Genomic DNA, 22,085 nt, shown 5'->3' with positions numbered 1-22,085 from the left:
CAATTTTGTGATCGAAGCTAATCCATAGATAAACATTAGCTTATTAGGTTTCTATATTTTGAATTACAAAAGCCAAGATAACATGTATTAATACAGATGGAATTTATAGTTTATTATACCTCTCTTAACTATTTATTAATTCTAGAATATTCAATGATATATTAATTGTTTTAAAACGAATAAATTCTCGTCATCCATAGAATGTCCACTAGTGGACAGGATTTCTTTACATAGATTTCCAATAAGACTGATTGGAAGGTACCTGAATATTATGTTTTCCGTAGAGTCACGGTACGACTACCGATCAGTAGTCTCGACCATCAGGCATCAGCTCAAAGTCGCTTATGGAGCCATTAACAGGGCTATGCTGGATACTTCTCTACGAAGTAGAATCAACAATGAGGAAATTGGTAGACGAACAACAGTAACTTTTATAGTACCAACGGATTGACAACATGAAGTAATAGTGAGCAAGCCAAATAGCGAGCATTAGAAAAGGCTGTTGGGACCTCAAGGTCTTGGAGTATAGACCAGAAAACGGCCCGGGTGGACGTAGTACGCTCCACTTCAGAACCTTAACGCTGCCACTTGCCAACCCGCTAGGTTATATCGGCGACTTACTACATCTATAGATCTCATCATACTGTTTATACTATATATAGTTTATAAATAATATATATATATATATATATATATATATATATATATATATATATATATATATATATATATATATATATTATGTATAAACTATATATTTAAATTTTTAAGCTTATGCGCTTCTTCCAGAGACTAAGATGTTAGAGTCCTGATAGAGACTCTGTGTTTGGCACTAATCGGTGTAACATAACTTCTGAAGATGCTCCGTGGAGGGGTGGAACACGTGTTGAGTGTTTTAACGGTGGTGGTTGTGTAATTCGCATTGTTTGCCGCATGCGCATTTATTAGCGGGCTGGCGGGCGGTGCACTTTGTCGCACGACTACCACTGCATGTGCGGAAGTGGCTAAATATTGACCCTTTTCTTACTTAGGATGAACTTCCGCAAAATAACGCCCGATTCCACTAAGATGATAGCTTAAAGGGTCTAAAAGACGGGACCTCTGCTTAGTCTGTAATAATAAGCGTTTGACATTCGTAAAAATCCAGGATGATTGATTATTTATTTATTCCATAGTTGACAAGTTCCTACACAACTAAATATATTAGGGGGACCGGAAAGTAATGTCGTTTCTGTCGACGTATTTTACAGAAAAACCGATGGATTTGCTACCGCTTCGGTGTTGATTTTATATTCTAGATGGCAAAAGGTAGTTGATAACGAATGTGAATGTATTATTGATTAGAAATAAAAATTTGTTAAAAATGTACTCGTGTGAATATAACTTAAGAAAGCGACGTTACTTTCCGATCACCCTAATATATTTATATTAACAGATAAATTGCGAAACATACATCTTTATCAATTCAAAAAGAATAAACATGTAAGAAGAAAAACTGAACAGAGTGTGTATGTTTAGTGTATGGTGTATGTATAGTATAAAGTATACAGTACATATATTGCATTATATATCGTACATTACAAAAGTGTGGTACATAAAAATGTTTTACTTACTTTTTAATATCATTTTTTTCTTTTTGCCTAAAAGACATTTCTATACTTTTTTGGTAGGAGTATCAAGTGGTTTCGAAAGGATCTAGTGCGGGAACTTTGTGTAAAAATATCAGGTATGCGGGGAAAAAAGGAGACATTTTGAGATAATTTAAGATTACTTTTAGCTGGTATAGATGAAAAGTAAGAAAAGGACCAATATTTAGCCACTTCCGCACATGCTGTGGTAGTCGTGCAACAAAGTGCACCGCCCGCCAGCCGGCTGATAAATGCGGTTGCGGCAAACAATGCTTTTTACAATATTGGTCCTTTTCTTACTTAGGATGGACTTCCGCAAGGTAACGCCTGATTCCATTAAATATAGATGAAAAGCTTGTAAAAGATGAATGTGTAGCCCATTTGGTGTCAATATATGTTAATAACACAATTCTTAAAAGAAGTTTTTAATGTATTATTACATATTAAAATTAATTATTGTTTACCATCTGTACCTGTGGTTCTATTCTAAAAGAAAAAAAATATTTTAACATATTTCAAAGTGATCACTTTACACATTGTGAATGTAAATTGAAAAAGTTTTTAACATCTAATCAATTGCCCTACGCGTTGTTGTTTTATGCATGGGACATATTTTAAAGGCCCATTTTTGGGACCTCACGTCACGCCTTTGCTATTTTTGGGACTAGGACGTTACGGACTATGGAACATATTTGTTTTTTTATGTTATCAATCTTTGATTTATATCATCTAGATTCTTGAATATGGGAGGCGTAGATGAATGCCGGGCTAAGAATGCCTTCGGAATTAAATGTTTCTTAAATAGCAGACAACAATGCATACATATAAGCCATTGTTTACATCGTGTGATAGTCATTGTATGACTAATCCTCGGAAGTTACGTCACAGACCTTGATATCGTTCCATATAGAGCGTATTACACGGAATACTACTTTATATATGGACAACTAAAACTTTTTAACAAAAGAACTTTTTAAATAGTGTTCTACACGTTTTAATTTTTATTATTCAGATCTGTTAATGTTAAATTTAATTAATTTATATTCTGCATATGTAATTAAAAATAATTGATTAAAAAGCCTTCATTCATGCGGCAACATCGCTTCCCATTTAAGTGAATGATTAATGTAGTTATTTAATTTTTTTTTGTATTTTTTCCAAATAAAAAACACAATCTGCTTATTTATTGCCATTAAGGCGGAACAAAGTTCGCCGGGTCAGCTAGTATACTAATATAAACACAAAAAAATCACAAAAGTAAAAACTTACCTTCGCCAAAAAATGGCACGTAACTGGGCGCATGGGGTCAGCTCTCTAAAGGACAGCAATGCATGCACATGCGTTAATGTTCTGGATGTGACTAATTCGCGTACCCCGGGGGGAGTGAGGAAGCTAGAAAGAGCGTTAGTATGCTCTGAAGACTGTAAGCCATAATTTTTTGAATTTCAAGTGGCCCTGACCCCATGCGCCTAATTAAGGGTTAAATAAAGAGGAGAGCCGCCACACTTTCTTGCGATTTTATTGCAGGGTGATGTTGTGACGTAATTAGGCAAAAGATAACCGTGTAATAGGAAGTGTGGCGAGGGATGGGAGGCGATGCGTGAATGTAATGTGGATGTTCTCTCTATGTTGAATATATCCTGAATGATAGAAGTTGTGAAGGATGAGAGAGAGAAGGTGAACGTATGAGGATGTATGTCTCTGTCCCGAAAATATAATATCATGGAAAGAATGTTCAAAAGAAAAGAAAAATATAATTATCGGCATCCGGTTAAATCGCTTCAGCTTTTCTTCCGACAAAGGGCTCATGAAAAGATTCTCATTTCGTTCTGTCTTTTGCTTTGTGCATACATGCTGGACCCACTATTTTTCTGCTGACATTCTCCTATCTCTATTTCTTACTTCTAACTCTATTTGTAGTGAATACCACTCTTAATATCTTTGTCCGTTTTAACATTTTCTCTTTTATCATGTACCCTATCCATGTCAACTTTAATTGTTTACAAATTGTTAATTACACCTATCCCCCGATTTACACGGTAGATACGTTCTTGAGAAAAACGTGTAAATCGAAAATTAAAAATTTTCAAGTCAAAACCGTGTAAATCGAAAAGCTTGCAGAAAATGCATAATTTTGCTATTTAACAGTTGTGATTTTTTTCAATATTTTTAGGTGTACACAGAAATAAAAATAAAATGCATTGACAAGTTAAAATATTTAATATATTACGGAAACACTGTTTTTTATTTAATAACAATACATTAAACAGAAAAACAAAAATAAAACCAAAGGTGTTTTATTATCCTTTTTCACTGTCAGAAATTACTCTCATTCTTTTTTTCGGAATCGATGGTTATAATTCACTTTCATCACTCGAAGCTATTTGTGCCGATTCGATATTTGAAACAGAAATATTTACATTATGAGAGATGGTAATAAAATCGGTTATTAAAACCAAAAAACTTATTTTTAAAACTGTGTAAAAGCGAAAACGTGTAAAACAACTTCCGAGTAAATCGGAGGATAGGTGTAATTTTTTAAATTTCTTTTCCTTTTTCGCCTTCTATTTTACTTGTTTCTATTCCGGTTTGACAATTGTTTATCTTGTTTGCGTGTTGTTCTGACAGTGCATATATCTGACATAAATTAAGACGTAATACACTCAAAGAATATTCTCTTTTAGGTAATTAACTAAATGAGTCATAAAGTAGGATATCTATTTCATTTACTATTCACTTTTTATGCACACAACAAAATGTACAATGACGAAGTTAACGCCATAGGCGTTCTCTACAAGTCTATATTAAGGCAGAAGGTAAATAATCGAGGCAGTTGTCAATACTATAATAAAATAGAACATTCGTACTAATGAAACAATAACAATACTTACATATATGCCTCTCTGATGATTTCTCTATGAGATCCAATAATATATAGCCTAGCAGATTGGCAAGTTAAAATGATAGCGGGCAGATCACGCAGCACGAACAAAAGGCAGCTGGGGCCTTCCAGGCGCAATATAGACGTCTAACCAATATGGACAGATGTATTATTAAAATTGTCATATAGCTATGAACAAAGGCCTCTTTCATCTGAGTTTATTGTAAATCTAAAAGGAAGATGACTAAATAATAAACAATTTTATTCATGGCATTATTTAACCTCATGCCTTTTTTAAATGTACATATATATGGATTGCTCGTTATAAAGCAATCGCATATTTTAAGATTATCTTCACAATATAACGTTGAATGTTTGTGGTAACTTCATAATAATAAACTGTATTAATTATTTTTAACTATACGATTCATTGTTTATCCTAAAAGGAAAAAAATGTAACAGGAAAAACTAAAGGCTTTGTTTGTAAAGTCATGGTTGAGTTACTCATGTTTTCCGTATGACCACCAGAGAGGCCTTATTCATAGATCCAAGGCTCTATATATAGCTATTGTTGATGCCTCACCAACTTTAAGTAACGTACAACAGCAGAATATAATTTTACTAACTTGATTTTGAATCTGGAACGGTTACCTTTTTAATGTGTTTAAAACCAGCCAGATACAAATAGTACAATTAAAAAGATTGTATTACAAGTAGTACAATAATATTTGCAATAAGAATTGTTCTCCGACCTAATAGTAATTGAAAGCTTTTTTAAAATTCGAATTAATACATATTAAAATCAATTATTGTTTAATATCTGTCTCTACAAGCTTTGTATTGCCAGAAGATATTGGCCTGTTGTATTCCAATAGAGTTTAGAGACTTTATAAATAGCTGCTGATAAATAAGCTATATTTTCACCACATTAAAGGTTTAATTCCTATAACAAATCAGCCTGAATAAGACAGAATATTCTGTAAACTGCGTATTTCAATCACTAGGTATGAATGTAATTAAAAAGTTTTTTTTTTCTTTAGCATGAGGTTGCTGTTCGCGTGGGCCCTCCTGGCCCTCTTCGCGTGTTTAGAGGCGCGCTCCACACAGAGGCAGCAGGCCATTGTACCTCAGATCACCTCTCTCACAGATAAAGTAAGTTCAACAGTGTATGTATTACATCTCTTTTACAAGAGCCAAATGTTAAGATAAGGAATGACTACTTTTTCTATAATATTCTGAAGAATAAGCTACGCAAAAATAAACATTATCATTTCAATCATAGAACCTCCAGAGTTGCACATAGACATCTATTAATTTATACTAGGTCCTGTTGGAAACCTTTCAATGATCTGAACAGGATTATCTGTCTATGTAAGTGACCGCTCCTACGTTGAGTTTGCCGGATGATGGTCTCCATCTTAAAGACCCAGCTGTCATCTGTTCTGCAATGGGAATCCCCCACAGCCACTTCAACTAGCTATTCATATAGAAATGAGAAATTCTAAATCTAATATATAAAATTCTCATGTCATGGTGTTCGAACTTGAACTCCTCCGAAACGGCTTGACCGATTTTTACCAAATTTTACATGCGTATTCAGTATGTCTGAGAATCGGCTACTATCTATTTTCCATACCCCTAAGTGATAAGGGTGGTCCATCCCTAAATTTTATTTTTAATTTTTTAGACAATTTTTTTGGTTTTTATTTTATTATGATACAGCATACAAAAATACATACAAACCTAAATTTTCACCCCTCTACGATCAACCCTTATCTTACATTTGTTAATTAAAAACTTTAATTTTTTTTGCAAAACAACGTTTGCGGGATCAGCTAGTTTAAATATAACATTGTTTTGTTTTTAATTGTAACTGTATTTATGACCAGACTAAGTATATTTCCATGGGTCTGTAATACAGTACAAACATTGCACGTATTATTTTTAATTGACTTTAACGACTCTTCGATCAATTGTAAGATCTCTATTCAAGTACATCAATTACGCGTAATTGTACCATTACCAGCTATCGATAAGAAGATTCTAGACTAGAGTTGTAAGATAGGAGATTAAAAAACTCGAATGGTTTTCATAGAAATATAATAAATTAAGATCGAAGACCAACTATCTAGTCTCGAAACATTGCAAGTCTCCTGAAATTAAATATTGATATAATTTAAAATGTACATTAAAATCCTTAGACATATTAAGGTATAAGACTGTAAAAACGTAACAAAAGCACCGGGTCGTGAGAGATATTTGAGTCAATAGTAAGTAATAGGATAATTGGAAAGAATAAAAGAAATTGAGAAGAATGAAAGTGAGTGAATAAAGATAAAACCCTGAAAAAATTACTTGTAAATAAAGTCCCTGTCCCAAACAAAATAGGGGTACGAGAGGCTCCCAATAGCGGGGGCCATATAAGAAAAAATAAAATAAAAATAGTAAGTAAAAACATCATCATTTCAGGCATAGGGTGCCCACTACTGGACAAGGTTTCCGTATAGGCCTCCAATAGGACCGCTTGGAAGCGACCAGCATCATCTTCAGATGATCTTAATAAAGTCGTCTGTCAACCTTGGAGTAACGTCCAATGATGCTGATCTATGTTCTCCACTCCAGGTCCTAGTGGCCATCTATGAGTGCTAAATGGCGTACGCACTGCCACTTTTTCTTACCAATCTACCTTATTTTTGTTACTCTTACCCTCTTAAGCAAAAAAGGACCAATATTTAGCCACTTCCGCACATGCAGCGGTAATCGTGCAATAAAGTGCACCGCCCGCCAGCCCGCTGATAAATGCGTATGCGGCAAACAATGCGAATCACACAACCGCCATCGCCAAATTACTCAACACGTGTTTCACCCCTCCACGAGGCATCTTCAGGAGTTATGTTACACCGATTAGTGACAAACACAGAGATTACCCTCTTGTCTAGGATTCTAAATGAACCCTTAACAATTAGATGTACCTTTCTCCGGTCCTTCTTCCGGTAGTTTTCCTCGTTACTGAGCACCGCGCCTCCTTCTGACTCCATCAACCAACTGTCTCCATAGGCTACCTTCTATTCCTTGATGTATTGCTATGCTCGTATTGGTAACTCCAAGTATTTCTGATCTAACCATCAACTCATTTCGTCTTTGTATCTCTTCTTACAGATTCCTTATCATCCTAAGGTATTCTTATCCGTACGGACGATGTGAATAAAATATCGCATTATATGTTATAAGAGATGGGTAGCTGGCGAGGTGAAGACAAGAAAGATATATATCTGTGCAAGAGATATAATCACTCTCCAGCGCACGCGCGTTGCAACTGTATCTCTATATGTTTATACTTATAACGAGTTGCGGCTCGTTCAGAGTTAAAGAGAAAGTGATGGGCTTATATAGCAATTCACACGTAAAAGAAAGAGGGATAGCTATTGCATATTTTTATTAAAAATGTAAATTACTGATTTTCGGACCGATATCACTCGCGCGGGCGTTTAGTTTTTATGTGCTTTACGACAAAGACATGAAATGCTTAATGGGCATATTTTACACGTTTTATTCCGCCTTACTGAGTTCCAAGTCTGTGTTAAAAGAGCCGAAGATATAAAGGATATGTTTTTAGTTAGCTGCCTTATTCTCTCTCCGAGCCTGAATGATGTAAAGATATAAAAGAGTGATATATATCTCAAGATCGAAAACATATAAATCGCCCTTTTCTTGTCAAGGATACATTTTGTCCATCTCTAGTTACAATCTGGTTCATAGTTGTAGCCACAATTGATTTACAAATGGACAAGTTGGAAGCGACTAAACATTAGTCGTCTGTCAACTTTGTTTCTATTTAGTCTTATTTCTACTGATTGAATTTTTAATTATTGTAGATGCAAATCGTAAAAATATGGGACAGCGCTGGTTGTCGTTTATTATAGAGGAGATGTTTTTCCTCTTTATTTCGACCCCCAGCTCCATCTCAAATTCAAACATCGCTCTTCCATACATGGGGCAGCAGGTGATCAGATGCAGCACAGTTTGGTCCACCGCGGGATCACAAAGGCAGGAGGAACTCTCTTTGAGTCTGAACCTGTGCAGGTACTCCGAGAATCCCCCGTGCCTCGTGAACATTTATACCAAGACTGTGTCTGAATCTCTCGTAGAACGCGACACGCTACATTTACGTCCGGGACAACTTTGTGGTTGAGCACACAATGCTGTGCTTGCCAATTCATGGTCTCATATCCAGAACCTAACGGTGTAACTTTTAGGTTCTAGAATTTACGGCTATCTGTTTTGTTGTGTATATGGCCGGCCTGCTGCAGTTTTTATGATTGTCGTTTGTTACAGGATGCAAGGAGTAAGGCAAGTGTACACCCAGTCTTCGCTAACGCAGGAAGGCAGGCAGGAGTAGAAGTCTGGAGAATCGTGGTAAGTATATTATTAGTAAGAAAAGGACCAATATTTAGCCACTTCCGCACATGCAGTGGTAGTCGTGCAATGAAATACACCGCCCGCCATCCCGCTGATAAATGCGCATGCGGCAAACAATGCGAATCACACAACCGCCACCACCAAATCACTCAACACGTGTTTCACCCCTCCACGGAGCATCTTCAGGAGCTATGTTACACCGATTAGTGCCAAACACAGAGTCAAAGTAATTATTAAATGTAAATTGAAAAATATATAATAAATTAATCCTGTGTTGTACATAGGCGTGTATTCGTCCAAGGAGGAGGTGAACTCCCTGAATATACATCCTTACTCTGTGGAGACTATCATGTAATAGAGAAACACCCTGTACCTAACTTATATCCAAGCAGGCCATAAGTTCTCATTAACACGCAACGCCAGACTAAAAACCATATTTAGCTCAGTGGGCCGCGACGGACACCATTTGACTGCCATCATGTTGGGTCCAAGAGGCCGCGTCGGACACCATGTGTCCGCATGCCCTCGATCATTTCAGAAGGCTACGGTACAAAGACAGGGTCAAGTATGCTCATCATTCATGAAGGTCAGGGGCTAAAGAGGCTGTATAACAGTGTACATCATGAGGTAGCAATATCACGTCACACTCGTGCGTGTATGACGACGAGACTCAAGATGCGATCGCAAGGTTCATCGATGTGAATACAGCAACCGCCGCACAGATACTGGCGCGCAACCTGAGGATGTCAATATGGAGTAGGCATGAGGAAGTGGTCGCGAGAAATGTAATTTTAACAACTGGGCATTAATAATGCGTCAATAAAAACAAACAAAACACTATCGATTTAAAAAATATTACAGTAATTAGTTGACTTCAATTCAGTTTTAAATATTTTATAGGTCAATAGATCAAGAGACTTAGTAAATACTGTAACATGCAAAAACAATTTGGGAACATTATACATAAATATAAAAAAGACACGGACGCCATTGCCTATGGAATATAGATCCTAATAATAAAAAAAGCAATCCTTTGGTTGAACAAAACGCAAATATGTCTTATCATAGACAACTCATTACATCATAATTTAATACGTTGAACGTCCACTGGTCGGCATGGGCGGCTTCAGTAACATCTCTCCGAATTTGCTTCACGTTTTAAGCTACATCAAAAAAATTTCAGTCAATATTCGAATGTATATCATATAGTCATATTGAAAGAACATATAAACACACATAAACTCCTATGTAGGATTTCGCCCCTCTGTCTAGAAGTTATAAACAGAAATATATAGGCTCTATGTTAGAGGAAATTTTGTAAAACTAATTTGAAAAAAAAACTTACATAAATTAATGCTAGGAAGATAGTAAAAGCAATATAGTAAATTAAAACCTATGCAGTCAAATATTTGACGTTAAACAAAACAATAAACATCGTGTTAGAAATATCGTAGTGATCATGATTTAAATATGTATAGTGAATTGAATTATTAAAATTTTATTTATTATCTCTAGAAAGTATTAAGTATTGATTGATCTGTTGTTTTGACAGCAAATGCATTCACTCCTTCTAAGCTTTTCACCCATTATTAAATCATCCTGTAGAATTATTTTTAAAGTCGAGTTAAAATAAATACATTTAAAAAACTTTTAAGTTAAACGGTTTTTTGATACCCATATTTTGGTGGTTGTGGAAAAATATATACCTAGTCCGCCATATTGTAACGGCGTCCATCTTGAATTATAAATTTTGACATAAACATCGTGTTTTACTAGTGTAGCCCTTTCATTTGATACCTATATTGAGGGGGTTAAGGAAAAATATGTAATCCGCCATTTTGTATCAGCGGCCATCTTAGATTTATAATGTTATTGATTTTATTATATTGTATTGTCATCTAAATTAAATGTGTGTACCAAATTTCAGATCAATCTGACAACGGGAAGGTGCTTAAATTTCAATTTCTAATTTTGACCCAAATAAATAAACAAATAAATTCCGTACGGGTCGAACTAAATAAAATCGTTTAAAAATTAACAAGAGTTTTGAACAGAACTATTAACAATGTGTTATGCAAAAATGCTATGGCATTGACACTGAATATGCATGCAGGAAAGGGATAACGGGATAATTGCGTTGTTCCTGCTTCAAGCAGGAAGATACCAATATCAATAACATACATAATATAAACCTACGGAATCAACATATAAATAGTATATATAAATATCTTAATGTGTATTTATATTTTATTATTAGGGCGACCGGAAAGTAATGTCGCTTTCTTAAGTTAAATTAACACGACTACATTTTTAACAAGTTTTTATTTCTAATCAACAATATATTCACCTTCCTTATCAACAACCTTTTGCCATCTAGTATACAAATCAATGCCGGAGCAGTAATCAATCGGTTTTTTTGTAAAATATGTCTACAGAAACGACATTACTTTCCGGTCTACCTAATATAATTGGTAACAGCCTATAATTAGTATATTTACGTTAAATGTTTTGTTTTTTTTATTTTCCTCCTCATTTATGTAAAATGTAATCGTGTCGATCTTTGAAGAAAAATCAGAAAAGTTTGACAGGTAATTAATATAAAAGCGCTAAAAAATCGTTTCACATTTTCAGGATTTCAACCCCGTCGCCGTAGCTCAGAACGACATCGGTAAATTCAACAAAGGAGACTCTTACATTGTTTTAAAGGTAAATGTTCGGATTGTTCTATTATTTAGTTACCGAAACCGCTGTACCGCGCCTTAGATATGCGCGCGGTGAGACGGGGAAGTATTAACTCAGTCAGCCGTCAACGTTTGCAACGGCGTCGCTATTCTAAGCGTGGTACAGTGCTTTTGGTAGCACTATAACTGTATTACAGAATCCAGTAATTTACATGCATTAATCTGTTTTTAAAATGTCTCTCATTATATGCAGAAATATTTCATTTATTTAATCGGCAAATTTAAATTTATATACAAAAGTTCTTTATTCAACAAGAGATGGAATACATCTCTTACTGAGATCAAATTGGATCTATCACCTGTGTGGATGATAAATGCCTTAGACCTGAGAAGAACACCTGACGAGGAAACTCAGCGGGATTATATTTTATTTAAAGATATAGTAATATTGCTACATAAAAAACCGCCATATTTAAAAACTCGCGGACATCGTCATAACGCTAATAACCGTTCACTCGTCTCGCTCACACGGCGTGCACGTTTGGCGCCAGTGTGGTTTGTAAAAAATGTTTATTTAATACAATTTAACAATTACAATAATTTGTGCGCGGAAAATGAATAATTCGCCTACGAGCGGTTATGCATCGAATCGAACCCTAGTTCCGAACAGACTCTCAGAGAACTCCAAACGGCGGCGCGCGCGCGTTTCTCGTTGGCTGAGTGCCAAGGGTGCAAGCAAGAGCGCATATAGTGCACGCCGTGCGAGTGAGCGAGACGAGTTATGAGCGTTGTGACGGCGTCCGTGGGAATTTTTAAATATGGCGGTTTTTTGGAAGCAATATTACTACAAAGATTATAAAATTAGTTATTTAATTAACGCGGTCGACACAGTTAACACGTTGAATGCCATAACGGACACCATGTGTCCGGCAGCATACTGTCACAACATACTGAAACACTGAAACAACAGCATACTGAAACAACGATTTACCCATTATTTTTCTGCGGGGCCGCGCGGGTCACATGCCTTGGTAAAAACAGTCGAAACACTGTCCGTTGGCTCCCTAGAGGCTTCTGAAGTGATCGAGGGCATGCGGACACATGGTGTCCGACGCGGCTTCTTGGACCCAACATGATGGCAGTCACATGGTGTCCGTCGACGGCCCACTGAACTAAACATGGTTTTTAGTCTGGCGTTCAACGTGTTAAGCTCGCTGGAAATCTGAATGCGAGTAGCGCAACACGTGATAGTGACGATCTTGGGAGAAGTATATACCTTTCAATGGGTGTCCATCGTCTGAAAAAAGAAGACATGTATAAATTATATGACAATTAAAAATATTTTAATTCAAATAATAAAACACTACACCGATTTACACGGTACTTGTTTTACACGTTTTCGCTTTTACACAGCTTCCCAAATAAGATTTTTTTGTTTTAATAACCGATTTTATTAACATCTCACATAATGTAAATATTTCTGCTTCAAACATCGAATCGGCACAAATGATGAAACTTTAAGTGATGAAAGTGAATTCGAACCTTCGATTCCGAAAAAAAGAATGAGAGTAATTTCTTTTTTGTTCTTCTCTTTAATATATTGTAATGAAATAAAAACACAGTGTATCCGTAATATATTAAATATTTTAACTTGTCGATACATTTTTTTTTATTTCTGTGTACACCTAAAAATATTGAAAAAAATCACAACTGTTAAATAGCAAAATCATGCATTTTCTGCAAGTTTTTCGATTTACGAGTACATGGTTTTGACTTGAAAATTTTTGATTTTCGATTTACACGTTTCTCTCAGGAACGTATCTACCGTGTAAATCGGGGGATAGATGTATTAAAGGTATTTATCAATTTTGTAACTCTTCACAGACGACAGCTGACAAGAGAAACAATCTATCCTGGGACATCTATTATTGGATCGGTAGTCAGTCAACTCAAGATGAATCTGGTGCGGCCGCTATCCTGACAGTCGGCCTTGATGACAAGTTCGGAGGAGCAGCTGTCCAGCATAGAGAGACCCTCGGTCACGAATCCCAGCAGTTCCTCTCTCTTTTCCCTCAAGGTACACTAAATTTTATTTATTTATAAACTACCTGATAAATCTATAACATCAATTGATATATATTTTAAAACTGTTAGCATAAATACAATCATATTTGGTAAAAATTTTCTCATCCGTAAACAATTTTTTTCATTGACCACTCTTCGCGTTTTTTTTTGGCCCCCGCTATTAGGGACCTCTCCTTCCACCCCCCATTAATTTGGGAACAGGGTTTTGTATTTCGTAATAATTTTATTTCACTAGAATTTTTATTTTCCTTCTCGTCTTCCATAGTACACAATATCTTTTTTTCCTCCTTCTACAATTCCATCTTCCATCCTCAATCATTCCATTCCTTTCGTACATCCTCAGACACTTCAGTTATCCATTTCTATTAGTATCGCAGTTTTAATTATTTTCTCGTGTACATCAATTTTATTACGGATTTATTTTACATTTTTTTTTAATATCAATGAATCTATTTTAATAACTTTACAATGTTTTATCCGCCTATGTTTTGTTCCTGTCCATTCCTTTTGCGTAATTGGTTGTTTTGATTTTACCACCTCCTAGTTTTTTAAATTATCTGTTAAGAAGTAACCATTGCGTCTTTTAGACTACAAGTCCAAAGTCTTTTAAAGTACGCAACATAATTCTAGGTGCTACCTTGTTCTCCCGAGATAAAATCTTTTGATTTCGGACAGGACTTCTTAGAGTTTTTAATCGCCTTTGTCATACAAACACTGCATGGAAGGCCAGATCTTTCGCTGTCACAAACAGAGGTCTCATTGTGTGTATCAATAGCATGGTGCACAAATATTTAACTAATACCAAGCGTATACATACTTTATGAAATCCTATCTCAGCAACTCGATTCTCTTGATCACCCCGCTCCATTTTAATATTAAAAATTGTTATTTAATGGAATCAAGCGTTACCTTGCGGAAGTCCATCCTAAGTAAGAAAAGGACCAATATTTAACCACTTCCGCACATGCAGTGGTAGTCGTGCAACAAATGCGCATGCAGCAAACAATGCGTATTACACAACTGCCACCGACAAATCACTCAACACGTGTTTCACCCCTCCACGGGGCATCTTCAGGAGTTATGTTACACCGATTAATGCCAAACACAGACTCTGTGTTCTGTGCGCATTTGTCAGCGAGCTGGCCGGGCGGTGCACTTTGTTGCACGACTACCACTGCATGTGCGGAAGTGGCTAAATATTGGTCCTTTTCTTAATTAAAAAATGTTTTACAATATATTAGTGTGAAAATAAAATAAAAAAACACAATGAACTTTCTTTTAAACATGACAGATTCCATATTTAAAAAGTAATGCTTTCTTTATTTTTAAATTTAACATTTATGGCCAGACTATGTACTATAATTACGTTAATTATTATTTGTAAAACGCTTGTTTTATGGATAGGTTGTACCATATAATTATTGATAGTAAATTACTTTACATACAAAACATTCCTACCTTTTAAAAATCACCCTATATATTCAAATTAATATACATGCACATCCACAGCGTCCAAGGATATAATCATAAACAGAATCTTATGATCAGCAAAAAAATATTTCTTTATGACAAAAAAACACTTCGCATTTACTATGAAACTTTTTTATGGCAGGAATTCGATACATCGATGGAGGTGCAGCATCAGGTTTCAACCACGTGGTCACCAATCCCGGCGCTGAAAAGAGATTCTTCAATATCAAAGGAAAGTCAAACATTAGAGTCAGACAGGTGCGTATTATATCAGAATTTTCATTTTTATTATATTGAAATAAAACACTGTTGGCTAAACTAAACCACATGACTATTTCATATGGAATTTGTCGAAGTCACATGGCTACGGTTATGCACCAGCGGGTATTAAAGGCTTCCCACAGTTGGGCGACGCAGAAACTTTAGTCCTGTTGCACTTTAGTTATTGCAAAATACAACTAACAACAAAACGTTTGTTTTGGCGTCGGTCGGAACTCGCGGGTTAGCTAGCGGCCGATAAATCATGAAGGTTCAAGTGGCACCTACAATATCAATGGGCATGCATACTTCAAATATCAGTGAAAACTGCAGAAAAAGCTGAGAGGTCCTTAAAGTTGACTAGATTAGAAAAAATGAGGAAAAAATTACTTCCCAAAGGTAACATTCGCAGAGTGACATCTCCAACAATCAGGAAAAATAGAAAAAATCAACTCATATCCAAGAAAAAGACCCTGGAGGAAAATTCTAATTAAAATCAAAATAATAAATTAGCATATGAAAACGCTGTTAAAATAATGGCCGAATTAAGAGAAAAGGAAAAGAATAAAATTAAAACAGAGCCCCATAAAAGTTTAAACAAAGACTTCAAAAGTAACCATAAATTGCAAGTTGTGCTGTCTAAATGTGATAATATGATTCCAAAAGAAGTAGGTCAAACTTATCATGCGTTGTTTCAATTAATACTCCCGACCATAAACAAACGAAGGAGATCCATAGACAAACAATAGTAACAGACATAGGTCATCGCTCAGCAGATGGTCTAATTATTATATATACGGCTTTGGGCAGCCAGCTTAGCGTACAACAGATGGCCAGAGGCCATCTTGAAGTTCTGGAGTTCACTTTGTTATTAATTTCGTTCGTTTACGGATATCTTCTTACCTTTCTCAATCTGGCAAAGAAATCCCAAGCATAGTCCTCTCCATGGCTTATAGCAAATAAATAAGCAATATTATATTCATGCAGACGATGTTAAGACTGTGAAACACGCTAATTACAAGATGATTCCAATTGGTATTATTTTAAATCGTAGATTTAGGGAAAACCTGTGTCAAATTGTAGGGTTCTTTAATCTATTTTAAATTTATATCATCTCAAGGTGGAACCTCAAATCGCGTCAATGAACAAAGGCGACTGTTTTATTCTGGACGTGAATAACGACATCCTTGTATACGTGGGCGAAGGAGCAAACCATAAGGAGAGACTCAAGGCTATATCCTTCGCCAATCAGATCAGAGACCAGGATCACAACGGAAGAGGTCGAGTGGAAATTGTTGGTGAGTTGGTACTCGATTTTAAATAATCTAGGAGGCAGAAAAAACCTCCTAATCTAGAGGTTAGAAACGGAATGTTTTTCTTTAACTGTTTTGAATGTAAAGATGCGTCCACATCACATTTCTAAATATTACTCAGCAATTTTTATTAATTTAAAAAGATGAACGTATAGGTTATTGGCTGTCAATTAATTACACGATTAAAAAATCAATAGTTTCAGAAATCATAAATAGCGCAATTATTATAAAGTATACCGGGCGATAAATATTGCACATCGACGTTTGAAAAGAGACAATCGACTAATTTCGGCTTCGTAGAGCGTTATCTCTGTCGTACGAAATACAAACAGTCCGGTATCTATTAGGAGCTGTTACAACAAGTATCATTTGCTTCTTTTGATAATTATTTTTATTCTTTGTTTATTATACACTAATTTTTCTATGAGTGGTGGATTTAGGTTGAGGTAAAATAAAATAAAAAAACATGTTTATGAACAAAACACGAACCATTTGTTGAAATTTTTGGCCGCAAGCCGCAATTGAATGCGCATTTGAAACACAGGAAAGAATTTTTGTTTTTTATCAAAAATCATTTTTATTGAAATAATTGAAAGTACAAAATATGTGTATTGAATTTAGATATAATGGCATACGTATATGACAGCACACCTAATGATACTTAATAACATATGCCGGTTAGTTAATTACGATCGGTAATTTTATGGTGGAATAATAATTATTATTATTCACACCAGTAATTTGTTTCGATTTTCCATGAGCTGACATATGTTATATCTAAATTTAAATATTTAAATAATTCGACCATCGATCGGAGTCAAAAATAATCGTTCATAGAGCTCCATGTGGCCCTCGAGCTTTCTAGTTTTGCCACCCCTGATCGATACGTATATGAAATTTCCACGTATGGTTTCATCACAACATTTCAGAAACCGGAGTGCTTAGAAACCTAAAATTTGAAAACAAAAGTTCTTTTGCTGAGTAGACGACAGTTAAGAAAACATTTTACAAAAATCTACACTCAAGACGAGTTAGGGAAACGTTTATTTAGTTCTCAAAGCTGGCGGTGGACTGCTAGTATAAAACAATACAAGCCCGCCAGCCCGCTGATAAATGCAGCATCAGCGGGCTGGTGAGCGGTGCACTTTGTTGCACGACTACCACTGCATGTGCGGAAGTGGCTAAATATTTGTCCTTTTCTTACTTAGGATGGACTTCTGCAAGGTAACGCCTGATTCCATTAAATAAATACAAATTAATGTTTAGACCAGTACTCCAGCGAGACAGACGTCCAGAAGTTCTTCACGACCCTTGGATCTGGAAGCAGGGACAACGTTCCAGAAGCAAGTGCTGGTGGTGATGACCAGGTTTGATCATTTGATAGCTCTGTATACATTAGGGTGACCGGAAAGTAATGTCGCTTTCTTAAGTTAAATTCACACGACTACATTTTTAACAAGTTTTTATTTCTAATCAACAATATATTCACATTCGTTATCAACAACCTTTTGCCATTTGGTATATACCGGAGCGGTAACAAATCAATCGGTTTTTCTTTGTAAATATGTCGACAGAAACGACATTACTTTCCGGTATCCTACCGGCTATCATCGTAAACTGTTTTCTACTGCATTATTAACGGGAACGGACAGTAGTTCTGTTGTAAAAATAGTTATTATAAATACATTTAAAAAACTTTTAAGTTAAACGGTTTTTTGATACCCATATTGTGGTGGTTGCGGAAAAATATGTACTTAGTCCGCCATATTGGAACGGCGTCCATCGTGAATTTTAAATTTTGACATAATCATCGTGTTTTACTAGTGTAGCCCTTTCATTTGATACCTATATTTAGGGGGTTAAGGAAAAATATGTAATCCGCCATTTTGTATCGGCGGCCATCTTAGATTTATAATGTTATTGATTTTATTATATTGTATTGTCATCTAAATTAAATGTGTGTACCAAATTTCAGCTCAATCTGACAACGGGAAGGTGCTTAAATTTCAATTTCTAATTTTGTCCCAAACAAATCCCGTACCGGTCGAACTAAATAAAACCGTTTAAAAATAAACGTGTTATTCTATCCAGGCGTTTGAGAGGAGCGAAGAGAATGCGGTAACTCTTTCCGAGATCTCAGACAGCACCGGGTCCATTGTGGTCACTCCGTTGAGGAAACCTTACAGACAAGAACAGCTGAAGCCTCAAGTAAGTATTATTTTCTCATGGTCGTCTTAAAGATTCTTCTTCCTTTTGTCTTTCAGCTAAGTCTTCTCGAAAGGTCGCCACGATGACCGGTTTTGCATGTCCAGGTTCCAGCGACTTCCTGTGCCTTTAAATATGTTGTCAGTTCACCTAATGGGGGGCCTGTTGACGCCGCGTCCACCGGTTCGTGAGAATCTTTCAGCCTCAACGGTTATCGGTTGCATGAGCAATGTGCCATATCAACAGCTACTACAAACAAGCAATTCTTTGAACTACGATGGCTTATGGAATAATTTTTTAACAATTTCCAATATGATGTAAAACCGGACGTTATAGAACTAGACTCTTATATCAACATAAGAAAAAGACCAATACCTAGCCACTTCCGCACATGCAGTGGTAGTCGTGCAACAAAGTGCACCGCCTGCCAGCTCGCTGATAAATGCGTATGCGGCAAACAATGCGAATCACACAACTGCTACCGTCAAACCTCTCAACACGTGTTTCACCCTCCACGGGGCATTATCAGAGGCATGCCACACCGATTAATGGAGGGGTGAAACACGTGTTGTGGCTAGGTATTGGTCTTTTTTTTACCTGGGATGGACTTTCGCAGGGTAACGCCTGATTCCATTAAATATCTTATAGCAATAGTACATGTAATAATAATAATATGGCTTCTTTATTTCATACCAAACAAATTTGCAATATTTGAGTAGAAGACCCCCTTCAACCTGCGCCACAAGTCTCCCTGTGCTGGGCCTTATTCTTCCAATCGGGGCCAGCCAATGCAGACACATCATCGGCCCACCTTTTGTGTGGTCTATTTCGGTTGCCGGGTAGCCTCAACCATTGATTAGTTAGGCGATAAACATTGCAGATCGACCTTTGGAAAGAGACAATCGGCTAAATTCGGCTTAGTAGAGCACTATCTCTGTCCCACACTACGTATGTGACGTTTTGTCAGTCGTGTGACAGATATAACGCTCTACGAAACAATATTTATCGCTGGGTATTGTACTACATATTTACTTACATTATATAGTAAATAAATTAAATATAATTAATGCAGTTTCACAAACACTAAATTATTTTTACAATTTACATTTAACATAACTAATTTAAAAATAAATAGCTACATAAAAAATTATTCATGTTTCACATTGTAGTTTCTGTTGTTTATTTTTAAATTGAAACTCCTTGGGTCCATCATTTAAAAGGATGGATATAATATGGGCTTATGTTCGCCTTTTATAATAGCTATTAACTTTTTTATTTGTAAATTTCCACAGATAATATTACTTGTGCATATTTTGTGGGAAATTAGTCTTTGTACCTCATTATTCTACTGCTCTATTAATAATAATATGTGAACTTTTTTCAGTGGATAAAATTAATCCAAAATCTTCTGGAATGTTATATATCAGGGGTTGCCAAACTCTTTGATAGTTCGAGCCGCTTTTCGAAATTTGAAATTTTTTGCGAGCCGCAATTGAATACGCATTTTAAACACGCAAAAGAATGTTTAGTTTTTTTTTTACTATATTTGTTGGAAATATTCAAACAAAGGTACAAAATATGTGTATTGAAGTTAGATATAATGGGACACATATATGACAGCATTGCTAATAATACTTAAGATGATAATAATTATTACAATTCACGCCAGTAATTTGTTTCGATTACCCAGGAGCTGACATGGGTTATATAAATTTTAATATTGAAGTAATTCGACAATCAATCGGAACCAATAATAATCACTCAAAGAACCACATGCGGCTCGCGAGCCACACAGCCACTCCTATTACATATAATATAATTGCCTTAGTATACACAGATAATTAAAAACTCTATTTATCGATTGATTATCTGATTTTAAGTTCCATTAAAAATAGTATTTTACTATTTACTTAAATCAATTATATTACATTGAGCATAACAGCAAAGTTATAAATGTAACTAGGTTAGAATTATTGTCAAATGACTTTGACGTTTGCTAGGTGTTTCGGTGACAGTTGGCTTGTGACGTGCGCATGTCATTTGTGATATTTTGTTTTTTTTTTAAGTATTTTTTTAATTAATTAATAAATAATTTTATTTATAAAGGACGCGTATATTCTGGACACAGTCAGCGGCGGTGTCTACGTGTGGATTGGAAAACAAGCGTCGAAGGCGGTAAGTTAACAAAAATTAACTTATTTTATTTATTTATTATTTATAGAGACACAGGATACCAACTGTAATATATATAAATGTGTATATATATATTTTTAAACGTAATACGCACCAGAAAGAATTCTATAAATTCATTCATAGACTAAATAACAAGATAACGTGCATTTCTTAGACGTTGAGGGGTTTTAATAAGTTCTAATTTAAATTCCATGGTAAATCGCTGCTCAACAGATTACTACTTTACACTCACATATAGAGTGGAACGGTGGTAGTACAGCGATGGAAGGCTGAGAATTCCGATCACAGTTTCGATTCGATTATCTCTCTGTTAAATAATACACTCTTTGAGCATTAATTATATAAGTTGAACAACAGCGCCCTCTGCATATCATAATACCGCACTGTGAGCATCAATCCGTCTGGCAAGCATGGCGATTAGTGTATATCCTCTTTGAAGCCTTTGCCTTACAGCGAGTGCCTTTGGGCTGAAACGACAACGACGATAGAATCCCAAAATCACTCTCCTAACCATAAAAGCACAAGTATCGGCTTTTGGGATAGTGAATCTCAATTAAGCACATTTAATTGATTAAAAATATAAATTAGGTGATTTTTAAAAAAGGTCTGTGCATCTTGAAATTTTAAATGTTGAATTACAAATCTCGTCGTCATAACAGTACTTATAATGTCATACAGTAATGTCGTCTTTTCAGTCCAAAAATGACAACTGCAAGGCATAACACCAAACACCTTCCCCAAAGATATCTTTGGCGGGCGGTTTAGCAACCTTACTATGATATTATGACACCTTAAAGACGCTGCTGTCAATTCTCTACTCTCTACTTGTTTATGGTCAGTGACTACCACTGGTACAATAAAATTACTGCACAAAGTGTGGCTTATATAATCTGTATCTCAAGAAGACTATACGACCCCGAGACCGACCTAAGTCTCAAAGTCTCAGTCCTCC

General features: G+C 35.6%; 1 protein-coding gene across 1 annotated transcript in view; it reads left to right on the top strand.

Annotated features, from left to right (window-relative positions):
• The window catches only part of LOC137927308 (actin depolymerising venom protein gelsolin 1-like), a 34,717-nt gene that overhangs the window by 2,336 nt on the left and 10,296 nt on the right, over positions 1-22,085 (top strand). The window contains exons 2-10 of the mRNA XM_068771096.1: positions 5,550-5,661; positions 8,845-8,925; positions 11,560-11,634; positions 13,494-13,686; positions 15,307-15,422; positions 16,543-16,720; positions 18,002-18,102; positions 18,827-18,943; positions 21,047-21,115. Of these exons, the coding sequence (XP_068627197.1) occupies positions 5,551-5,661; positions 8,845-8,925; positions 11,560-11,634; positions 13,494-13,686; positions 15,307-15,422; positions 16,543-16,720; positions 18,002-18,102; positions 18,827-18,943; positions 21,047-21,115 (1,041 nt within the window). The 5' untranslated portion in view covers position 5,550. The remainder of the gene's footprint in view (positions 1-5,549; positions 5,662-8,844; positions 8,926-11,559; positions 11,635-13,493; positions 13,687-15,306; positions 15,423-16,542; positions 16,721-18,001; positions 18,103-18,826; positions 18,944-21,046; positions 21,116-22,085) is intronic.

Source organism: Battus philenor, unplaced genomic scaffold, assembly GCF_028537555.1.
Source record: "Battus philenor isolate CCGP_79_NKW_IND1 unplaced genomic scaffold, ilBatPhil1.0.hap1 SCAF_30, whole genome shotgun sequence".
Classification (NCBI taxonomy): Eukaryota; Metazoa; Arthropoda; class Insecta; order Lepidoptera; family Papilionidae; genus Battus; species Battus philenor.
This window is presented reverse-complemented; position numbering and strand designations above follow the sequence as displayed.